Source organism: Bidens hawaiensis, unplaced genomic scaffold (genome assembly GCF_021521415.1).
Source record: "Bidens hawaiensis isolate Kalapana, Puna unplaced genomic scaffold, B.hawaiensis_p1.1 tig00051343_1, whole genome shotgun sequence".
Classification (NCBI taxonomy): domain Eukaryota; kingdom Viridiplantae; phylum Streptophyta; class Magnoliopsida; order Asterales; family Asteraceae; genus Bidens; species Bidens hawaiensis.
The window spans coordinates 58,681-83,799 of NW_027499201.1; the positions used below are offsets into that span (position 1 = coordinate 58,681).

Here is a 25,119-nt window from a genome sequence, read left to right on the forward strand (position 1 = left end):
CGTACTGCGCGTAAGGACGTCACGTCTCTGAGCATGGTGGGTCCTGCGGATCCAGTTGGTTTCTGCGCAGACGTCTCTCTTCAAGGTGAGTCCTGCGGGTCCAACTGGGCTCTGCTGGGACCTACCTCTTCAAGTCCCCCAGTCCAATGTTCTTCTCATGAATGTTTAATAAGTGAGGTGAACTTTTGGACTTAAGCAAAGGGTTTTGAAAAGGGTTTAGTTTTAAGGTTTTCCATGAGGATTCTTCCCGCGGAAGTCCTAATGTCACTTGCAGAAATTCCCGACTTTCCTGCTTGATCTTTGGGTATGATGCGGGTAGGTCTGTAACCTCCTCGCAAGTCAGGAGCGTTGAGTCCCACTTGTGTAGATTCTCCATGAGGTTTTGGTAGTTTTGAACATAGTGATCAATTATGTTAAAACCACCAATTCCATCTTGGAGCTTCAAACAATGTAGTTCTCGACGTTCCCGCTATGCGGGGATGTTATTCCCGTTTCCGCAAGCATGGCCCAGAAGATCCTTCTTGGTTTCAATTCCCTGCGGAGGTATGTGAAGGGTTTTGCCTTGACACTGTACCCGCACTCGTCTTACGGTTACTTTACTTCCAAGGTATTCCTGGCGTCAATTCCCTGCGGGTGCTCAGTATGTGAAGGGTTTTGCCTTGACACTGTACCCGCACCCGTCTTATGGTTACTTGGTTGCCGAGGTATTATTGGCTTCAATTCCCTGCAGGTGCTAAGTATGTGAAGGGTTTTGCCTTAACACTGTACTCGCACATGTCTTATAGTTACTTGGTTGCCAAGGTAAGGGGTATATTCCCGCTTACTTATGAATCTTTTTGAAATTTTGAAATTCGAAGAGTTGGTGAAAGGATAAGAACAGTCCAAACTGTTGAAACGTCGTCCGACGGTTTCTTCTGACAGTGTCAGGACGTGCAGGAAGTTATGGCGACGTGAGAGTATATGGTCATTCCAGGCGCTTTTTCAGGCGCGTGGGCGCGATTTTTCAGGCGCGTGGCCGCGAAATTAATGGCACGCGTCCTTTCAACAGCTGTTGCCAGCTTCCTCTTTGCCACGTGTCATAGTTTCATTGCACCTGCGATTTCTCTCTCTTCCGCATTAAATTCAACGCATTAATTGCGATGAGTATATAAAGGGGGAGAAGGTCCTTTGCAATCCACACTTTCACTTCTCTCTTCATCTTCTAAACGATTTCCGGCGAATACTCACTATTCCGTCTAGCATTCTTCTGAAATCGTTTTTCTGTACATCCAAACATGTCTTCTACTCACGATTTTGAAGCTGCTGCCGAGGAATCTGACGTGCACGTCGAGATCCCGACGTCTACGTCTGATAAAGACGATAAGAGCACTGCTGGCGAATGCCAGTGTGCTCTTCCCACTGAGCTTTTTCAGTACATCGTCCGGAAGTTCATGCTCGAGCCGTTCGAGCCTGAGTTTCCGGAGTCACACCAGACGGTGTACGATGCCCCCAAAGGCAAAATAGGGGTGTATGCTGCATTCTTCGTTTATGGGAATCTCAGGTTCCCAATGGGAATCTCAGGTTCCCATTGACGAAGTTTGTATACCGTGTCTTGGAGAGGCACGGTGTGCATCTGACGGAGGTACACCCGATGGCGATCGCCAAGATCCGCCACTTTGAGTGGGTGTGCCTCATTCTGGGCGTGGAGCCCCATGTTGACCGCCTGATGACCTTCTATTCTTGGAGGTGCATCCAGGGGTGGTATACCTTGGTCAATCGGATCAAGGGTCTGAAGATCTGCGCAACCGAGCGCAGTCTTCGGTCGTGGAAGAGGGAGTTTTTTTATATCTCCGCTCGCGTCTTCCCGATAGCGATGACGTTTAAGAATGGGAGAGCACTCCCCGCCCTTCACACCCCAAACTACCAGGAGGCGGAATGGTTCGCCAAGATCTCTCGGATCCAGACTCCGGTGTACCGCTTTGCGGAGTCTGGGATGGTGATGCTTGGGATGAGCTGGGTGTGGAAGGAGGCGTCACAGGTTCCCATCGTCCTCGAATACGGTTTGAACTCTGTCCCTTACGGTATGCTCTGTCTTCTTTGTTTATATAGGTTTGTCTTCTAACTGTTTTTCTTTTATTTCAGAGGGGAACGACTTGCGGTCTCTGCTGCAGCCGCGGGAGAGTGATGGTCCCGCTCGGATGGGTACTCGTGCTCTCGATGAGAACGAGTTGCCCATCTTGGAGCAAACGAGGGATCGGTTTGTGGAGGTCTACCCGCCAGGCCACCCTATTCTGAGCGCCACGCGGCCAGGTAAGGCGTTATTCAACCCTCGACTTCTCAATGCTGAAACCTCTGCTGGAATTCCTCTAATCTTGTCATCTTCTGATGAGGAATCCGCAGATGGTCCTCCGTTGGTGCGGAAGAAGAAGGCTGCCGGCGGGAAGGGGAAGGCGAAGGTTGCCTCCACTGCCGATCCGGTGCATCGGTCTGATTCAGAGACCGAGAGCGGGGAGGCGGCGGGGAACCCAGGTGGTGAAAAGACCACTGCTCCGGAGGCTGAGACGACTATCACCTCCGAGCAGCCCAGGACGACGACGGTGAGCGGCGTGAAGAGGCCGGCTCCATCGGGTTCGTCCCCGCCTGTTCGCACCTTTAGGCTCAAGAAAACCCGTAAGTACAAACTCTTTACTTTTAACTTCATATCTTTTCGCCATTATTCTTATTATATATCTTCTTTGTGCAGGCGTGGATGCTACCGCATTCCAGGGTGGAGCGGGGAGGTGCACCTCCGGACCCATGATGGTAGGTTTGGTCAACCTACCTGAGGCGATGACCCAGGCGTCCGCGCCTGCTTCAGTTGGTTCAGTTGCTCACCCAGTTGAGCCAACTGTTCCAACTGTGACGACATCTCCGCCGGCTGTCAGTGCCATATTTACTGAATCTTTCACTGAGCCGGCGGTGACTATTTCTGCGGGCTCCTCCGCAGCGGCGACCACGGTTGTGAGTTCACCTCCGGTGAGTTCACCTCCGTTGGTTTCTACCGCGGCGGCCTCCACGCCTCCTCCGACGCCGGCAAATACGGCCGATCCTTCAGGTATGCTTGGGGCTTCTCGCCAACCTCTGCCTCCTTCCCATCTGCCTGACCTCTTGGATGGATTTCCCTTGAGTTCAGGTGATGGGTTTGGCGGCTATCGGCCTGTTGTCGACCCTACAGGTGCGTAGGGTTCTTTTGGCCTTTTTTTTTATATATCATCTTTTCCTAACTGCTTTTTGTTTTTGCAGTGTCGGATTCCAATGAAGTGTATGTTCCACGATGGAACATCCGCCGAGGAACAACCCTTCGCACGCCTGTGGAGTACGTGGAGTGGGCTCGTCACGCAGCTCCCAGTGGTGCGTTGGGGGAAGCAATGGCTAGCTACAAGGAGGGTAGGCTAACCAATGAGCTTCGGATTCTCCTGGCCCAGATGCAGCCGCGCGTCGAGCTGCTTTGTCGTGAAAACGACAAGTTAAAAGCAGCTCGTATCCAAGAAGTAGCTCAGGCGCGGGCCGTCCGGGAGGAGAACAGGAGGCTCTCCGCCCTTACTGCGGAGAAGGAGAAGGCCTTCAAGGCCCTTGAGGTTGAAGTTCAGGCCCGTCTCGAGGCCCGTTCCAAGGCTGCCCAAGCTGTTAACGAACAGCTTCGGCTGGCTAAGGAAACCGCACGGAACGCAACCGAGAGGGCCACCAAGGCTGAAGCTGTTGCTGAGCCTCTACGCCTCGAGAATGAGGAACTTAAAGCCAAACTAGAAGTGCTCCAACAGGCTCATGATGCCTTGGCGATGGAAGACGCCAAGAAGCTCCAAGAGATCTTGGACTAGAGAGGCGTGCTTGACCACACTGAGCGGAAGCTAAAGGGCGTTGAAGAGGCTGCTGCAAAGGAAGTGTTGCTTGCCAACCTTAATAAACTGAAACCGAACGCGCCCGTAACCAAGCTCAAGCCGCCCTCCAGGAGGCTCTGGTTGCCAAGGAATGGCTTCTTCGAGAAGCGTTGTCTCAGGTAAGCTTAACTTCATAATGTCTTTACGCTTTTCTTTGTACTTAGAAAAGGTTTTGACACATTTTTTTTTGTAGGTTGTGCATCGGGTCTTCACGGATACATCTTATGACGATGCTATGAGCGCAGCCCTCAACGCTTCTCATGAGGATGGGGAAAAGGCCGGCTTCCTGCTTGGTCTAGGGTTCGTTGAGAAAGGCATCCCGCCTTCCAACTTCCCTTTATATGATGTTGATACTGAAGCTGTATATGACCAAGCAGTGAATCAGTATGCCGCCTTCCCGCATCCGGTGGTGGAGAAGGTGAACGAAGTTGCTGCTGCTGATGATGGGCTAGCCATTCTAAAGACCTTCCTTGAACCGCCACAGCCAACTGATGGTGCGGGTACAAGTGGGTTTGGGGGGAGTGGTCCTGAAGCTTGAACCTTAAGATCCCTTCCCACTGTTAGGATAGGTTTACATTGTACAGATTTATATTCTTGTAAGCGGGTAGTTACCCGGCCATTCTTGTAATACTTGAATTATTATGAAATATAAATCTTTTTTCACTGGATTACTTGCTTTATAAACGTTATATGACTTGCTCATGCATACTTTAGTTTAAATTAGCAACTTTCCAAGTGTTTAGAATAAGTTAACCTTTGAACGTGGTAGATAATAGGTTGAAGTTTTGCTTCCTCCTTCGTGATTGTGCGGGTAAGACCGTCACTTGCACTTAGTAGGATGGCTAAACTTTATCTATATCTGACCTGCGTGGAGGTTTTCCACATCCCTTTCGTTAGAAATTTTCTAAGGGTTTAGAATAAGTTAACCTTTGAACGTGGTAGATAATAGGTTGGAGTTTTGCTTCTTCCTTCGTGATTGTGCGGGTAAAACCGTCACTTGCACTTGGTAGGATGGCTAAACTTCACCTATATCTGACCTGCGTGGAGGTTTTCCTCATCTTTTCGTTAGAAATTTTCTAAGGGTTTTGAATAGGTTAACCGTTCGACGCGTGGTTGTCAATAGGTTAGTTCGGTTTCTTCTATTTTGATTTGTGCGGTTAGGACCGGCACTTTCATTTGGTGGGATCACCAAGCTTTCCCTATGACTGACCTGCGTGAAGGTTTGCCGTTTTGTGTTTATGCGGGTTTTGCCGCCTTCCACAAGCAACGACTTCTTTACACTTATTTATGCGGTGAAAACCGGCATCAGTGTTTTGAATAAATTAACCGTTCGACGCGCGGTTGTCAATAGGTTAGTTCGGTTTCCTCTATCATGATTTGTGCGGTTAGGACCGGCACTTTCATTTAGTGGGATGACCAAACTTCACCTATGACTGTCCTGCGTGAAGGTTTGCCGTTTTTTGTGTTTATGCGGGTTTTGCCGCCTTCCACAAGCAACGACTTCCCCACTTATGTATGCGGTGAAGACCGGCATATCAGTGTGGAAAGTTCATAAGTATAAATATAAGATCATCAGCATCAATGTTCTAAGGAGAATCATTTCCATTAGAAGTGGCTCTGGGCCTTTTCTTTACAAGTTTGGAATTGATCTACATGCAAACTGTGTAATTGAGCTCCCTTCCATGTTGTTGGGATGGGAGTGCCATCGAGCCGATATGCACCTGGTTCGGGATCTCGTTGTTTACGCAGTATGTTGTCTCCAACATTGAAGCTGCAATTTTCATCGTGTTTTCCCCAACTGGGGTTTTACACACATCAGCCTGCTCAGCGTTCGTTACGCCACGAGGTGCGCGAGCGTCCCATCTCTGACAAATGCTTCGACGATGTCCTTTACTTCTGTGCATTCTTCAGTGTTGTGGCCTTTTGTCCTGTGAAAGTCACAGTATTTGCTCCGATCAGCATTGTGACGATGTCGGATTATTGGAGCCTTTGGCCATGGGAGCTCCTCAGTGGCGAATATCTCGGTGACGCTTTTGGTGAGTGGCGTCCATCTGGAGTTCTGGTTCGACTGTACGTTATCCCTTCCGCCCAACCGATGTTGCAAGCCGGATGAGGTGTCAAAGTTTACCCTTGACTGGCAAATACCTAGCTTCCGCTTTTTGTTTAGTCGGGCGGTAAGGACGTTGTCTTCTCTTGTTTTCTGAGTGTAGAGGTTTGTGCTCTGGGGGAGATCTCTACCCAGTTGCTTTTCCGTTTCCGCAAAGCGTTTAGCTGCTGTCATGATGACATCCATGTGGATGGCATGCCATCTCTACCCGTTAAGGTGCAGATGAGCTCTGGGTCGTTCGCGCCCTGGATGAAAGCAGCGCGAACAAGATCTTCGCTAATATTACCCAGACTTAGCTTCTTTGAGTTGAAGCGAGTGATGAAGTCTGGCAAAGATTCATCTTCCTCTCGAATGCAATTGAGGATTGTCCATTGCTCTTCGGTATACTTTCTTTGTTGGCTGAAGTGTTGGCTAAACTTCTGCTGGAAGTCTTCCCAATCGTAGATGTGGTGGACCGGTAGACGATCGAACCACGCTCTAGCTGCCCCCACAAGCGTCATTTGGAACATGTAACACCACGTAGGTTCCGTCCAACTACTGACGGTTGCCCCCGCTATGAACCTGTTCAAATGATCGTCTGTATCAGATATACCATCGTAAGTGCCGATGTTGGACATCTGTTTGGCACTTTTTGGGACGATTGCTTCCGTAATGTCCCTTGCAAATTTGGACGTTCTCGCCTTTGCAGCAGTTGGTGTAAATGTTTTGGAGAAGTCACGTGGGTTTCCACCCGCGTTTTTTGGTTTGAAGGTTTCTCCAAAATGCCTTTTCGGTTGGGAGTCCGTTTCCTTACGCTTCCCTTTCGCCTTATGACGAGGGTTTGCGTCACTATCGGATTCCTCCGAATCATCATCCAAGTACTCTATGAATTCCTCAGGCTGTTGGAGTGAACGTAAGCGTTCATCCAACTCAGCTTGGAATTCTTTTTGACGTGCTTCCGACCACGCTTTAACTTCATCGAGTGTTTGGCGGGGGAGCCTCGTTCTTTGTCTCTCTAACTGGGTATCAGTGAATCCCAGTGAGAGATTATTTACTGCACTTGCCCCAGCTTGGATAACTGGGGTAGTGTTCGTAAAATTTACTGCACTTACCCCGGCTTGGGTAACCGGGGTAGTGTTCGTAAAAACTGTGTAGTCGTCGGTATTCCCCCCAGTAGCTGGGGTTGTGGTTACCAGAGTTTCTTTAACCATCTTTCCAGAAGTTTTGAGAAAACTGAAAAAGAATTAAGTTCTAGCTTTTATGCACGGATGGCGCTAATGAAGAAACACTAATCGACCCTGGGCAGATTACGGATAATCTGGGGGTTAAATAGATGTTTCCCACGAGGGGTTAGATCCGGCAAAGATGGTTTTTCTGATAACCTGGAAAAAAAACACCGTGAGCTCGTCACTGAGAAGGGGGGGTACCTCCTGGTGACCACCCTCCGGCGTGAGAATCAGACTAGATTGCTCTTGAATATAAGTGTATATTAAGAGATTGCTAGAGCAGATATCAGGTATAAGATATGAGATACAAGATAAGGTGAGATGATCATACCATTTGGGGTATTTATAGCCGAAGGTAGGTTTCCAAGAAGGTATAGCCGGCTGAATAGTATTCCTGTTCTACCAACTGTGGCCTACGCACATGCCATGCTGGCAGTTGGTGGGTAGGCAGCGGCTGACAGTGACCAGGCCTGCTGTGTACTATTCCTTTTCCACCAACTGCAGGCTATGCACGTGGTATGACAGGAGTTGGTGAGTAGGCAGCGGCTAATAGTGACATACAGTACAAGAGCATGCTGCTCGCCATACTGTTGTCAATGAGCTGTCGTATCTCTGGTCAGATCTTTTGCCCATACCTCGTCAGGTACAGTACAAAAGATCCTCCAGTATCGTACGGACTGGCTCATTTGGGCGGGAGTATTCCCCCTCCCGCCTTTGTGCGGGATTGTTCTCGGCTTTGCTCATTCCTTCTTCATGTGACATTACTGAATTATTTTGAGAGCTAAGTGCCTTGTGCGTGTAGCCTTGCTGCGCGGGTGGCCTTCCCTGATGGCTTGTATCCGCAGCTGCGGGAACAGCGGAGTACTTCACCATTGGGAGGCATTTTCTGCGGGAACAGCTTGCGTACTGCGCGTAAGGACGTCACGTCTCTGAGCATGGTGGGTTCTGCGGATCCAGTTGGTTTCTGCGCAGACGTCTCTCTTCAAGGTGAGTCCTGCGGGTCCAACTGGGCTCTGCTGGGACCTACCTCTTCAAGAATCATTACCCAAAATAGTTGGAGTTAACTTCTTTGATCCTACTTTTCCGTCAAGCCGCTCTTGGTTGCCGCTCTTTTGCTTTTATTTATTTATAGCCGCTGACTTCGGTCCGCCGCTTGTTGGACTACGGTCCCTACTATTGCCGCCGACTTTGGTCCGCCGCTCATTGGACTCCAGTCCTCTGCTGTGCAGCCTGCAGCACTACGCTCCGCTGCCGCACTACTAGTTAGTTAGAATTTCTACCCTCACCCCCACGCGTGGTTGCGCAACCGCGTTACACGCTTTTGAAGGATTATGGGATCTTATCATTGAAGACTATGCATTGTAAATCAAGTAAAAGATGGATTTGTTGGCAAAAGTTTGGAGTTTTAAGTCGAACGAAGCACGTTTTAATCTTATTATATTTTATGGTTTTTTTTTCCAGTCTGGAGCTTCAGGTTTTCTTCCGCTTCGACTGTGGGGGAGTATTAGACTATATTATTATTAGGTATTATAAGTGTAAGCCCACGGGCCCACCTTAGATGATTAGGGTTTGAATACCGTTCTCTATATATTGTAATGCATTATTATCAATGGAATCAACCTTGTATTTCTCATTATCTAACAGTGAGAATGAAATGAGAGAGAATTTGAGTGGATGATCAAGATGTTTGAATTTTAAACCATCACAAAGCATTGGAGATGCTATTATGATTTTGGAGTTTGAGGCGCACTGTGACAAACGGAATCTACACTGTCATTTCTTTTCTTTTTTTTCTTTTTACTGTGATTTCTTGTGCTTTATAAAATACATTTGATCTTATTTAAGTTCTTGGATATTTCAAAAAGTCTAATTGAGGGTATGAATGAAACGAAGAAAACAAAATGAAGATGAGGCATGTTAATAAAATCGCATACAATCCCTTGATATAAATATGAAGTATAGTTTTTGCGGTACCTAGAAGTGGGGGCAGAGCTCCCGCCGATACCTCCTTATCTCCTGAACCATGTTGAGCTTCATGTCGCGCTATAGGCTAAGATTCAATTGGTAACGAAAAACAAAGAAGAAAAGACAGATATGGCCCTATTTTAACGATGAAAGTAGACAAGGTAATCGATTTAGACAACAATTGAGAAATCTGAACAGTCCAATTGCAAAATAAAAAACTTTTTGAACAAAAGTTGTGAAAGTAACCAAACCAGAAGAAGGATTTTGACAATTTACTATTATTGCTTGTTAATAATATAAAAAACTAACTACTCACCAAATACTCAACACCAAACAATCTGAGTATACCTTGTATTTAAACTTAATCAAACCTAAACAACTCATAACTCTACTACTCATTAAATCAAGTAAATAAAACCCAAACTTATAACTTTAATAAATCACCTATACAACTCAAATTCAAAATCTTAACCATTTTAACTTCGTCTCAATTTCACCCCCGTTTCACATGTGACTATTAGAATTATTCCAACAATCTACCCCTTAGCAAACCGGTTCCACCCTCAAGTTGGCAAATCGGTTTGCAATACCCGATTGTGTAGTGTGAGGGTATGAAGAAAGGTGGATGATTGACTTCATTAACTTCCATCCCGCATCATTCAGTTAGTTTTGAAAGTGAAGATGGATGATTAGGTGGCACGTGTATTCGATCGACACTGCAGTGTGTGACCTGAGTACCCGAATGTTCTTGAACTTACTGTTTGTATCGGTTACAAATTAGTTTCTCAATAACTAGTTATTCAACTGCCATTTTCAATTCCTAACCGTTTAGATTAGGCAACTTAACCATTTCCTTTTTATCAACTCTAGTATTAAGTCCAATGGCGGACCTAGCCCTTAAAGGGGGCGACTAACCACCTTAAAAACAATTAGTGTTATACATATCACAAATGTAAAAATTCCGATCGCCCTTCTTAAAATTAGTTTCAACCCCTAATCATTATCTTGAATAAATTTTCTGGTTCCATTCCTGACTAAAGATAAAGTGGTCTAACAGACTAATACATTGAATAAAATTCTCAATCCAAGTAACAATATATAGTGGAGAGCAATGAGCATATACAAGCAAAAAAGATTTTGTCATCATTAAGTTTTAATCTCCACATCATAATTTTGTTGTTGCAATCATCACCTTTCACTTTACAAAATACTATCTCATACTTCACTCATTAGGCTGAGGGGTGTTGGGGGCGCGAGAGGGGGCGTGAGTGGGGGCGCGAGCCAATAATATTGTGACGTGTGGCAGAGAGAGAAACTTGATAAGATGGGTGTTGGTAGTGGTGATAGCGCCCCGGGCCATGGTGTGGAGGGGCACGAGAGGGGGCGCGAGCGGTTTATTTTTTTATTTTTTTATAAATGTATTAAAAAAACGTATTATTAAAAAAACAAGAAATTATTTAAAAAAACACACATTAATTAAAAAAACACATTAATATATAAAAAAAAATTAAAGTACTAAAGAAAAACATTATTCTTATTCTTCGGCTTCGTCTTCTTCGATCAACCTCTTCCGGATACGTTCCTTTTGTTTTTCCATCAGCATTTGGTCGACCGGATTTAGGTGGCTGAAGTCTCTTGCAAGGAAGTCCAAATCTCTCATTCTTTTTTTTTTCCTTTTTGTCAATAGAGACCACCTCCATGGTTTTGTTGAATTTATTGAGGGATTCAACAAGATCGTTGATGTTTACGGCTTCCCCCTCAGCCGGTTTTTTCCCCCTGGCGTCCCTTCCCAATGGCCGCCTCCTCGGCGGTGAAGACGTTTCCTCCCCCGCAACGTTTAGGTCGAATCCAACCCGGCAATCCGACCCGGCGGAAGTGCTGTACGCTCCAGACGAACTAGTTTTAGTCCGTTTCGGCCCTACTTCCGCATCAAGGTCCGGCGCCACCAGCTCAACCCACTTGGAACACCTTCTCAACCTCTCCCACACCTTTACACCGTCCCACGTCTTCACCGTCCCATACCTCCGCAGGCACTCCTGCCTCCACTCTTCGACAGTGAAATTATAGACCGCCAAATCGTCACTGCCACTTGGTCTCATACGACCGGCGTTCCTGTTGAACAGATTAGTAAACAAGCCGACAAATTCTCTGATTTCGGTCCACCGACCCGAAATCATATCGGGGTTCCGCTCTGTACTCCCAACGAGCGAATAGAACGTCTCCCTAACCTTTGTCCAAAAGACCTTGCTCTTTTGGTAGTCGGCTGCAAAATGCATAAATAAATTTGTAAGTCATTTAACTTTTTTATTTAACTTTTTTTTAAAATCATTTTTAAAAACGTTAAAACAATTACCGCAACGCCGATCCTCAGAAATGGCTATCCAAGCCCGACACAGGGCTTCCTTCTCATCCGATGACCACGGAGTGATTTTCCGTTTCGCCCTTCCGGTCGAAGCCGAACCCGACCCGTCCGTTGCAACTTGTTTTTTCCGGTGGACGCGTCTTCTTTGTCCCGCAGCTTCACCTTCTGGTTCTGGTTCTTGTGTCTCCGGAACTACAAAGTTAGGAGACGGTTGTATGTTGGATGGTTGAAAGCCGGATGGTTGTTGCGACCCCGAATAAAACATCGGTTGGTCCGGTGCCGACCATAAATCGTCGTAACTGTAATCTGATTCTAGGTTTGGGTACCAATTTCCAGCCATGTTTTTAAAAAAAGGTTTGGAAGATGGGGTGATTTTGGGTTTTGGGTGTGGTATGTGATATTGGTATGTGATATTGGTGTTTGTTTGGGTTTGATATAGGTTGAAAATCGAGTTTGATTTTGTGTTCCGGATGGTATGTTAATATATAGGATTTGAAAATTTTTTTTTTATTAACAAAACCCACCCAACGGCTCTTTTTCACGCATCCCAAGCCACATTCACGCCCCCCCCAGCCGCTAGCCCACCCGCGTCTGCCTCTTTTTCCGCGCTCGCGCCCCTCTCGCGCCCCTATAGCGCCTCGGTGGTGTGGTCCTCGCGCCCCGGGGCGCGACCGCCTCGCCACTTGCGCCCTTTCTCGCGCTCCGCACCCCTCAGCCATACTATCCATACTTCTCTCTCTAAATTTTCATTTCAACACAAATAATAATAATATACTTTTATCATTACATTAACCAACACTAAAACTAAATACATATGAATATATTCCCGCCATTTCTTCATTCCTCATATACTGCTTCTTTTCAGTTCTTCAATACATATCCAAGACTCTTGATACTGAGCACTTCCAGATCTTGACAGCACATCACACCCTGAAGGAGAACCGTACGATTTCTTGCAGTGCAAAATAGCACCTTGGATTCCATCTTGTTGCAAATCTGAATCGGAACACCTTCTGGCTGCCGGCGCCGGAGTAACTTTTCCGGCAGATGACGACGACGACGAGCGGCTTTTTCCCAACCGCTTAAACACCGTTGGTTTACCATCCTTCCTTGTACATAACTCTGATGACGTGGCGGCCATAGAGCCGTTAGACTTACCGGACACCCTAACATACAATGGCTTAATAAGATTCAAGTATTTATGAACCACGTCTTTCGAGAACCGCTTCGACGGCTCTGATTTTAAAAGAGAACTATTCGTAACGTGTTCAAGTTCAACTTCACGTTTTATTTTCTTCTTGTCTGATCTCGATTTATTATTATTTTGAAAGGTTAGCTTCAACGCTCGAAACGGAGACTTGGTATTGGATGAGTCAAGAGGCAAAACTTTTCTCTTATTGTTTATAATAACGGACGCGTTATCGGTATTTGTAAATACCAAGTCGAAGAATGAGTTATCGTCGTCAATGGTGAAGTCAAAGTCGAGTTGTTGGGTGGTAATGGGGTGGCCAACGCCGGCGTTGCGCCAGAAGTTGAGGAGGCTGAAGACATCCATGGTAGGGAAAGCCAGATTGTGAGTGAGGGTGTTGAGAGTGAATGTGGAGAAATGGGGTGGGTGGGTGGGTGGGTGTTGATAAATAAGTAAAGGGGGGAAGCTTTCCCTTCGTTTAATGGCTGCAAAAGTTGCAGGGTGAGGTAAGCTTTTTGCAGGGTCAACAGTGTGTGAGAGAGACAAGGTGTGAAGATGATGGGTGGTGTAGTGTGTAGCATTGGCGTCATATTGCAATTTCCAATGGTAATTATTATTTTTCTTTAATCATCTCTTGAGTTTAAGTTTAAATTATATAAATGCCAATGTTTTTAAAACCGTATCGGACGTCGAACTGGACGCGCTACTGGTTTACTGGTCGGACCGGTTGTCTCGGATTAAGAACCGGATAACACTATCAATTATTTAGATATATACAATATCCACAATATAACAAAAAAATCAAGATGTTTAGGGAAACAAATAAAAGAAGACTATAATCAATATTTCCAATATTACTTGCCAGCCGGTTTTTTAAAAACAATGATAAATAGTTGTCATTTCTATTGTGATCATTTGTATAGTAGTAGAAAATATTAGTTCTTCAATAAAGACTTAGGTTGTTGTTTATAATGTGGTGTAGTGGTAGATAATATGGGTTTTATTTTCACATACAACATTTTGCGGAGGTAATGAATGACTTAATAAAGAAAAATCGAGATCTTTGTGATATCCGGTTCAATTTTGATGGTGTCCGAGTTTTACTATCAGTGGGTCGTTGAACGGTTGAGTTTTCCCCATAATTTGAGATAACTTAGAGGCGTTTAAGGGTTTTGTATGGTTGGGTTGTGCCAACTTGCAGTGGCCTTTTTACCGTTGGGTCACCTCGTACGGAATACCAATGTGATTATCTGTTTGTTGGCCATGAAAAAAGTAAATAATATAAAAAGTTTTTTTTATTAAGACAAAATGTACTTCTAGGCCCAAAATAAGTGAGGTTGGTATTATGTAAGGTATTATGTAATTGCTTCCATCCCACACATTACTTAATTTGCATTAACGTGTGTTTAAAACCTCGTCTTGCAAAAGCTTGTACCAACTAAAGATTTTCACTAGTAAATGCATCTATAGTAAGTTATTTTTATCATAAGTACATATAAATGACAGATTAAATACAAGTTGATTGTTGTCTAAGTAGTGTACGAACAATCTAACCCTATAATAGCATAATCAACTCAATATAGTGATTAAGATTAGTCTCAAGATATGAAACTTGAAGTTAGGTATATTTTTAAGCTCGAACTCAAACACAAGTTTCTGTTTAAGGTCGACTGCATTCTAAGTTCTTAATCATAGCATTTGGAGTAGGGTGTTTGACTAGAAACTTAACACCTAAAAAGTAAAGAGTCAAAAAGACCTAGACACGAGAAAAAGGAAAAGAAAGGAGAGGCGTTCTAAAAGATATATAGGGTGAGAAATAAAGTGTATGTCAAAGTGAAGGGGGGTTTTGAGGTGACTTTTGCTTTCCTTTGTTCTCTCTTTGGACACACTTCTATCTCAAGATTTATCACCGAAAAGCAAATAAATATATAACTACAAATAAATCAAGACACACATTAATTTTCCATGACTTTTACAACTTGAGAGTGGTTATCTATACGGATATGCAGAAAATCAAATTAATCAACCCATAACTAATTTAATTGATGAAACCAAATTGATATAACCGGACTGTACCAAAAACCGATGGATCGGCTTAATAATTTTCTAAAACCCAACTTTAGTGGGCTGGTTGGGGTTTACAAGGTTTTTATAGCCACCAAAACCAAACCGAACCAATTATATGTTTTTTTAATATTATAGGTTATATATATTTTTATGAATATTATAGAGTATGTCTATTTTTTAATGCTATGTGATATACTAATATAACAATATATTCAATGATAAAAAAAATTAAAGCCTAAACTTTCAAGCTTATTTAATGTCTATGTATATTGTTTCGAGCTATTTTTAGCTGGACCTAAATTCACGGTTAACCGACTCATAATAGATCCACCATAATCTTCAAAACTGATTTAACCCAAACTGTCACAATCAATTGATAACGATTATAATTATTCAATAAGTATCTACACGGTCATGGCTATGGCCTATGGTTTTCGACCAAAACCAACCCTTTCACACACCTACCTTTTTAGAAGCTATTGCACGAAACTAGTATAAAGGCGTGACTGGAGTATATTTGTTATTTTTATTATACGTGGAATAATACTTTTGGAAAGATTAAAAAAAATAAAAATTAGAAAAAAAGAAAAAGAAAAAACTTTGTTAGAAAAGAATTCAAAAGTTGGGGGGTTGTGTTTGAAAGTTAAGTAAAGACAAAAGAGAGGGAGCGGGGTGGGCACGCTTAGTCGTAGTCTTTATGAACCCCCAAACCCAAAGCTTTGTTTGCATTAAAGAGTAAAGAGCAAAGAGTGTGGGTGTATGGACTAAAAGGTTTGACCTTCTTTTTCAAAGACACGACTATGTTTGTTCACTTGTTTGGTATGAGGATAACACAATCCTTATATTTGATGAGGATAAGATTTTTATAGACAATTGCCATGCTTCAATTGCCTTGTATATCCAAAAATTGAAATACTTTGTTGAATGAAAGACGATTTATACCGTACGTAACTAATGGAAGCTCGTTCTTTGTGAATAGCTTGTTTGTTTATGTGTAGAAGTTTAGTAAATGTAGTACTGAAGGATTCAGGAATTTTGGTTAGATGGGGCACAAATTAAGTAAAGGCTAAAACAAAGTGGTCAAACAGATTAGATCAAAACATATTAGCTTAAATGAGTCAATCAAAATACTTATTTACTTAATGAACAAAACTTTACGACATTAGTTGAATTTATGCAATTATTTACCCTAATCAAAAAATAGCTTATTAAACATAATAAACAAAATGTTACCAAAAAAACATTCGTAAAATTCAAATCAAACTATAAGGTTTTATTTATAACTTTAAATGAAAAAAAGGGTCTAATGTGAACTCTGGCATCTTAAAACTTGCCACCGTCATCTCCGTGATCCACTAATATTAATTTTAAAATAGTAAACCATCTATGTAACAAGAAAAATAATTACACTAATATGCAATTCTCTTTCTTCATTTGTGATCATGTTAGGCGAAAGTTAGGAGCAACCATGGAAGGGCTCTTCCCCCTTTCTATTGATTCAACAACCGATGAATTGTTTGTTGAATCATCCTCGTCTTTTAACGGGGATCCTAATAGAAATTTGATTTTACATTCATATGCTAGTTAGCGTTTTTTAACGATAGAGAAAAAAGATGAACAATCTAATGAATATCATATTGTCCATTTGTAAATAATAGATTAAAAATATGAAATAAATCATATACTGGTTAAAAGATTAAAAAAATAATAAAAGATGAACACAAGTTTTGGGGTGTAGCCTGAATTCTTTTATGTTCAGTTAAATAACATAATGAAATTTAAAATAAAAATAGTATTATTAAATTGTTATAAATATATATTATTATTATGGTTATCAACACCTAAAATAGATTAGCTTCTTTTACAAGTATTCATCTCCTATATATAATCTATTGCATCTCATTGTAATATACACTTGATTAATGAATTCCCTCTATTTCCTCCATCTTCTCCTCTTATGTTTTAGCTATTAGGCTTGTTTCACAACACGTTATCAGCACGAGTTGCTTTCAAACATATGTCGCCTCATCAAAGCATGTAAAATCAAAGTGCCCTACAAGTAAGTTTTATTTCTATTCATGATACTTATATTATTATAGTTGAATATTAACGTATATGTATATATGGATAAAATTACTAATCAATATGTTTATACAATTTTGCAAATCAATCTTGTGGTGGAATATCAAACTTGTGAGATGACACCTTCAACCACTTTATGGTGTTTACGAAATCGATTATGACTACTTATTCGGCCATTTCTAATCTTCATGTAAGGTAACTGCCTTCATTATATATAACATCTTATTATCGAAGTTGAATTAAATAGATTAAATTTATGTTCGGTAACTTTTGACAACTATAATGAATTTTTGAAGAAAAAAGATGATTTAGGTAGAATTATAACCATTCGTTAATTAACATGCAATAGACTTTGAATGTTTTTAATTATATCTTGGATTAATATTTTTTTTTAGAATCTTATATTGAGGCTCGGTTTTATGCATATTATTTTACATAAATTTGTTTCTGTTTTATAAATCAAATTGTTAAACCATATAGATTATGGAGTCATGTTAAAGGGAATTTATATGCAAGTAATGTTCGATAAATAGAAAAAAAATATATAGTTTACAAGAAATATTGATGAGCTAAAGCATATGATTACGGTCTATTAAAATTACTTGATTGGTTATATAAAATAGTAGTGCTCTTTTACCTCCCTTATAAGATAGCTCATCTAAAAGATTATTCAAAACAATGGAATTAATTAAATAAATAACAGATTTTGTTTCATGTCCTCAATTTGCTTGAATATTTTTTGAAGTCTGAATTTGAATTATTTAAATAAGCTAGTTAGACTTATCATCTTTTTATTTGTTACAATACGTGTGAAGTTCATCATATGAATACCTATATATTAACTTCATTTATGAGTTTTTAATATTTAAATACTTATTAATCCTTCATGTCGATCGTATATGATATATGTAAAGTAACTTCAGATTGTTATTATTTTGTTACATACAATTTTAAACTTATGAGAATCAAATTTTACAACCTTTTAACACAAGTCCCTTAATCTTATTATATATGATATGATATATGATATATATAATAGCATTCTTTTGTTATAAGTTTTCTACCATGATCACAAACTCATGTATGGAATGCAAATATATATATTTTTTCTATAAATAAGTTTTCCTAATATTGTGAATTAAATCATAAGTTTTTTTTTTCATTACTTATTACTCTATCAATATCGATATGATCAAATGTTATTAAAATATAATGAGATTTGATGAAGATATATTCTATATCCTAGTTTTAATTATTTGTATATTAAATCTATTTGATATGTTAATAATATATGTACATTATATGCATATTTGTTTGCCAATGATAAAAAAATCTCACTTCATATGGTTTATTAGAATTTGCTTCATATGATTACATATTGCAACATCATGTGTTTATATATCTTATACTCACACTTGTAGCTTATTGATTAGTGTCATACAAAAAGAAAAATACATTAGCTCATTAAGTCACTACCAAAATATATATATTTGCAAGTGATAAAAATCTATATTTAAAAAGTTTTACTCGTTTTATATGGTGACATGTTATATCGTTGTTTATCACATATTAATTTTATGGTTTTATCCAGTATGCTATCATTTTAGATAGACTATGATAATGATAGAACAGTTAAATATCAACGTGGTAGTTTGTTATCACTCTAATGAAAGAGTATAGATATTACTAGATATGACACTCAAAGTGGCATGATTCCTTATCAAATTATGCAAGGTCATATGATGTTAGACTAATAAATCGTGTTTGACTTGGGCATGAATATATTTTACGTTTTATATTATATGAAGAGAAAGTTGTTTATTAAGACAGACTGGATCAAACAATTTGCATTTGCAAAATCTCAAAGTATGAACCTGAAGTAGCAGTATGAGGTGTTTGAGATGATTTCATATTCTTGAGAAAATAATAAGACCATTAAACTTGTTTGGTTTTACTCCATATCATGAAGTGAATGTGATATGTATTAATTGTTGTAAAGGAAGTGATCTCGACCATAATTGAGCATATTGTAATTATGGTCATGTTAATAGTGAGATCACTAATGGGCATGTTAATAATGAGATTGATCATTAGAATTTGATGATATTGATGTTTACAATGAGGTTGACCACTAGGAGTGGAAAAGAGATTGATCATATATGAGAACAAATGTGAAAATACAAAAACGTAACATGATCTCTTTAAACGATAATACAATGTTATCTCGTATTTATAGACTTACATTAAATAAGCATAATACATATACGATCATAAACCTGAAGTTTTTGGATCATGATTATCTTATGGCGTGACCGGTTAGACCACACCGAGTCAATGATGTGAAATTTATTGAGGAACCAAAAGATTCATCATAATTATTATGCATGTATATTGCTCTCAAGGGAAATCATTTAGTTACCAAATGAAGGAGGGGTGTGAATCCCCAGATGTTATGGAATTGAGAAAAGGATACACATATCCTAATATGATACCATTTAGTGTTTTGAAAATCGATGCATCGTCTAAATGGTTATCAAGGCAACTTGATGTTTGCATGATTTATGGCTTAGCTAATAAGATAGCAAGCATATTATTCCATATTGGTATATTTACATTATGTTATAATAATGAATTTTATTCCTAAGTTAATATTGATCATTGAAATAAGTGTTGAACTTCTAAAAAAATGTTAAAGACGATTACTCAATGTCTATAATTGGTTACAAAGGCAATTATCACGAGAGCAAAGGTTCATGTTTGTATTGGAGTACATATGATTTTACATGTTTAGAAAACTAATTCACATCAAGCCAACAAGTTATGATACTTCCTCCCTATTTTAATTGGTTTTTGATCAGTAGCCAAGTATTTCTCATCTAATATTATATATTGAAATTAATCCACCACAAGACACAAAGATGAGGCCACAAAGGAAGTTGGGAATGTATGCTGGTATTAAATATTATCTATGATTATATACTTAGAGCTATTAATGAGATATTTGTTTATGGCTCATTTGTTTTTACTTTAGTGAATCAACATTCCCAACATTAGGGGGGAGATATAAAGCAGTTAGAAAATGAATTTAATTGGAATGAATTATCGTTGATCCTCAAACTTATATGAACTAGAAGTTCAAAGGATAATTCATGTATGAAGATTAACGAATCAATTACCAGACGATTCACTGATCAAAAGAGAGTGTCTAGCTAAGACACTCATACGAACTGCTAATGCTCCAATTAATAAATGTCCCAAAAGGACAAATGCATATTGATAATAAGTCTAACGCGCGCGTGTAGCGTGGTAGACTGATCGGTTCCAAAGGTAAAATTTCCTCGAAAATTGGAGCAAATAATGAAGATGGTCAAGTCGAGGTGTAGTAAAAGGTCTCTTGAAAAAGATTAGACGTGATGGTTCTTGAAGAACTTTAGGTACCTGAAAACAAAGAGCTCTCAATAATATATATTGTATCATGTCTACAAAGATATATGGAATCGAAATAAAGTCGATGTCGCTATACTTTTATATATATATATATATAATTAGCGCTTGAAATGATGATGATGAGGATCAAGATTTTAAATCTGCCTATAAAAATGATTGGCCAAAGTGGAAAGACGCAAACAGGGCAGAGTTGAATTCTCTAAATAACGGAAAGTTTGTCGGACCAGCAGTCCATACAACTGAAGTTGTAAAATATGTTAGATATAAACGGGTCTTTTATGTGAGTTATGAAAATTCAATAAAGTGATATAAGGCAAAATTGGTAGCATAATTTTGCAAAGGCCTATGATTAATTATGATGAGACGCATTCTCCAATGGTGGAAGCATTGACTTTTTGATATATAAATAGTCTAGTAATAAAAAGAGAGATTTGATATGCGTCTAATAAGTATTGTGATTCAGTTGATACTGAAAGTTTACTAGAAAGTCTTCGAAGGATTTGAATTATCAAATCATGTAAATTAAATTCTCGATAACACTATGACTCATGTTGTATACAGATCATATATGAATATGTTACGATTATTGAATATGTTGAACATAAATGTAACCTAAAGAGTTTCATAAGGTAGTTGAATACCTGAAAGGTTAACTAATACATCTTAATGATGGAATTCTTGTGCATCAATAAGCAATGCACATAGAAGAGAATCTATATGATGAGTACAATATCTTAATAAACAAAGAAATGGTACAATATGGATTTTGATATGTGATACAAAATTGATGTGTTAGATGAGCAAGTTTATGCAGCAAAAATCCTAGAAAAGTGAATACACATGCATAATTTGTCAAGTTGGAAAGAAGTTCATGATAGATTTGAAAATGCATAGAGTTATGCTTATTACGTATGGACTAATATAGTCGGATTGAGCATTGTACAATCAATAATTATTTTGATAAGGAGGGAGATAAGTTGGATGTCATTAGTCATACTTTTATCAAAATTCTACTCTTAAAGGTTCATATAATCACAGTTTACAGTGATGATGTACATATCATCGAGAGAAACTGGAGAACTTTTAGAATGAGAATTTTTGAAATATCTTGACACGATGTGATTATTGCTCGACTTGCAGTTTGAGTATATGTGTAATTATATGTGTATCAATTTATCAAAGTCCATCTAAAAATGTTGAGACAATTTACCAAAGACAAGATTCATTCTTTGAGTACGTTAAAGGATATCCAACATTGCACTCTATATCATTTCCTATCATAATATGAAACATTATTGATTCAAAAGTATTATAACTAAATGCATATGCGCATTAATATGCGATGCTAACTATACATGATTTTTATATCTTTTATTTATATTTATCAGCATGTTTTCGGCTTGGAGACATTATAATGGGTTAATACATGTATTACAGGTATGAAATATATGAGTTTATATTATACTAACCCATAAAAACAAGTTTGGCTAGTATTGTCGATGCAGATAAACACAACAGGATCATGGTGTTTACCATATGAAGAATAGAAGTTTTCACGTGAAGATAATACAACATTATTCAACTTGAGGATTCAAATTTCAAGGGACGAAGATGCAAATGATTGACTACAAAAGTTTTGGGCAACTTTCACAGAAGATAGATATTTACAATTTTAACGGATATATAAATCAGGGGGAGACAATACGCGCTGCACTCTTTTTCCCTTAGCTATGGTTTTGTCTCACTGGGTTTTCCTAGCAAGGTTTTTAACGAGGCAGCATCTCCAAGCGTATTAAGTTGATAACCAAGGTGGAGTGTTATAAATATATATTATTATTATGGTTATCAACACCTAAAATAGATTAGCTTCTTTTACAAGTATTCATCTCCTATATATAATCTATTGCATCTCATTGTAATATACACTTGATTAATGAATTCCCTCTATTTCTTCCTCCATCTTCTCCTCTTATTTTTTAGCTATTAGGCTTGTTTCACAACATAAATGTGGATTTAGATATTTCTTTTGGAGACTTTTAACACACCCAATAAAAAAGAAAGAAAAAAGAATGCTATATAGGGCTTTGATTTTAACTATTAAAAAAGAATAACTTTACCTGTGTACGGGCTTAGTCAAGGTCCAAGTACAGAGTGGGCTTGTAATGAAAACAACCCCACTAAATCAACAACCCACACGGCCACACTAGCGAAAGGGGATGGGCTTTCACTAATTCACCATAATATTTATGATTCAACATTTCAACCCATTTCCATTCATGAAGGTAAGTATGTAACAACTTACTAATGATGATGTTTAAGAAAGGGGTGGCACCAACCCATTAACATTATCAGAATTTAGCAAACCAGACCAAATGGTCCACATAGCGTCACTCAATTAGGTAGGCATAATCGTACGAAACATGCACTTTCATGTTTTGTACTTTTAAGTGCAAATTGCAAAGCATGATTAATAGTATAATCATTATTTCATTTAAAATATTATAAAATAAAAATCTTCTTACCTATATGTGGTGTTTTATAAAGAAATATTCGTCTTTCTACTAAAAGGGTTGTATTGAACTCGTAATTTATTAGATTTTTTTTATGAATGTCAACTAAGTCTCATATGTAAATTGCTCTCGGTTGTTCGATCATCTAATAGCGAGAGTCATTCGTTGATAAAACGTTAAAATCAGTATGAGCGGTTGATATCTAATTTCAGAAAGACCCACTCAGTTATTGAGAGTAATTCTAAACACGATTAAAAAGGAATAATAATAATAATAATAATAATAATAATAATAATAATAATAATATATCATGAAACGACAAAATAGATATCATTTGATTTATTTAATTTTCTGTTTATATAGTATTTGATTTTTTTAATACTGAAGAAGAAAAGGTATAGAAATAAGGTCATAGTAAAATGGAAAGACGACTCAGCAGCAATTTAGTCCTTTAAAATTTAATCCACCATTGAATCTAAGTGACCTATATTAGGTATTATTAGGTCTCATTAGTCATCACCACTAAAACTTTCATCATCCTATAATACCTCATTGGACACTGATGAGTGATGATCTCATTAGAATCTTGAGTGGATTGTTATTAATATTAATTAACTAAACATAAAAAAAAAATTAACTACAATAATAACAAAGAAATAAAGGAAAATACTATGCATAAATAAAGTATTTACAAAGCACAAACAAGGTGTTAAGTTAAAGAAGGAAACGTGTAAACCCTATAAACCTGAATTTAATGAACAAAAAGGTAATTTAGGTGGGTTTACTTTGATGGCCACAAATAAACCATCAATCAAAATCAAACTCACCACGTAGCATTGTCGAAAGAGAAGGGTCCAATTCCACCTTCCAATGATCACATTTATGGTACGGTTTTCTCATATTTGGTTATCGTACATAAATACATGGTTTATCCATCATTAGCAGTTTATAAAAGTATGATAACATAGACTATGTTTTACGATCAAAAGAGCTTGAAATCTCGTACAAATATGTTTATCAACAAGCTATTTGTTAGAAAAAATTAGGGGCGTGTAAAAAAAATTAGTATCCGAAACCAAAATATCCGAAAATTCAAAAATATCCAGATTTCGGATAATCAAATATTCAGATTTGGATAGATATTTTAGAAATTTTCACGTATTTCGGATATTTAAATTCACTATCCTAAATTTTCGGAGATCTGAAATTCAAATATTTGAAACTCCCGATATCCGAATTTTAACACCCGACCTAGATAGAAGTGCTTAGATGACCAGGTTCTAGATCTCAGTTGTCGTGGTAGTGGAAATTGTGTATTAAAAGCTACTTTGTATCTCCTTTGTGTCTAGATTTGGAAAATACATAGTTTTTAGTGTAATTTTTTTTGTGACAAATGCTACTATCAGTTTATAAACAAATTGAAATATATTGGAAGAACAAACACATTTTGGTGTCCTAGTATATGTTCTGTTGATCGTTGTGAGCTTCCTTGCTTGCTTCGTATGGGATTTGTATCTCTTGTCCCACATATCATACACCTTTTTTTTCTTAAAAGAAAAATAATTTGATGCATCGAATAATGCCTCTCATGTGCATTTGGTTTTATTCATTATATTTTGTTTTAGAGTGAACACATCTGGATTACAGATGGGTTTTGCCATTTTTTAAATTATTTCCAAACCGAAATACAAAAGTACAAAACATAACATATATAAAACATTTTTTTTTTGCATGATGATGGATGAAGAGTAAACTAAGATATTTGTAAATAATCTTGTATACAATTTAAATGATCGTTAATAAAACCTTTATACAAAACCACTGATAATTTGTAAATCAGATTTGCTATTGAGTTAACATGGGTTCAATCTTCATTCTTTAATGTATGTAGTTTTACTTAGGTATTTATCATATAAAAGAGCTTTTTTACTTTATAATTATATAAGAAATAAGTACTTTTAATTGTATTGAACATGTATATTGTTATCCTTTAATGTAAACTCTTACATATCAACTTGTCATATTCTCCTAATTTAAACAGTGATAGTTATTTACTTATTATTTATTGATTTTGATTGTCCCCTTCGACATAAATCTACCACCGGCACTGCCGCCACCACTTCTGGCAACCCATCCCCTTGCATGCCTCCCACAACTGTAGTCTCCATCACGCCCCACAACCATATATATATTCGTCTAGGTTTCATAGTAGGGTTAAGTTTTAATAGATGGAACCATTCTTACGTTTGCATGCTATAAAAACCTTAATCTAGTTTGATTCCCGGGTGA

The 25,119-nt window shown here is 38.6% G+C and overlaps 1 protein-coding gene across 1 annotated transcript; it reads right to left on the reverse strand.

The window, feature by feature from the left end:
• Window positions 1–12,316: 12,316 nt before the first annotated feature.
• LOC143598990 (uncharacterized) lies at window positions 12,317–13,342 on the reverse strand. Its single transcript, XM_077077063.1, has one exon. The coding sequence runs from the start codon at window positions 13,088–13,090 to the stop codon at window positions 12,380–12,382; it is 711 nt and encodes a 236-aa protein (XP_076933178.1). The 5' UTR covers window positions 13,091–13,342; the 3' UTR covers window positions 12,317–12,379.
• Between the last annotated feature and the right edge of the window lie 11,777 nt (window positions 13,343–25,119).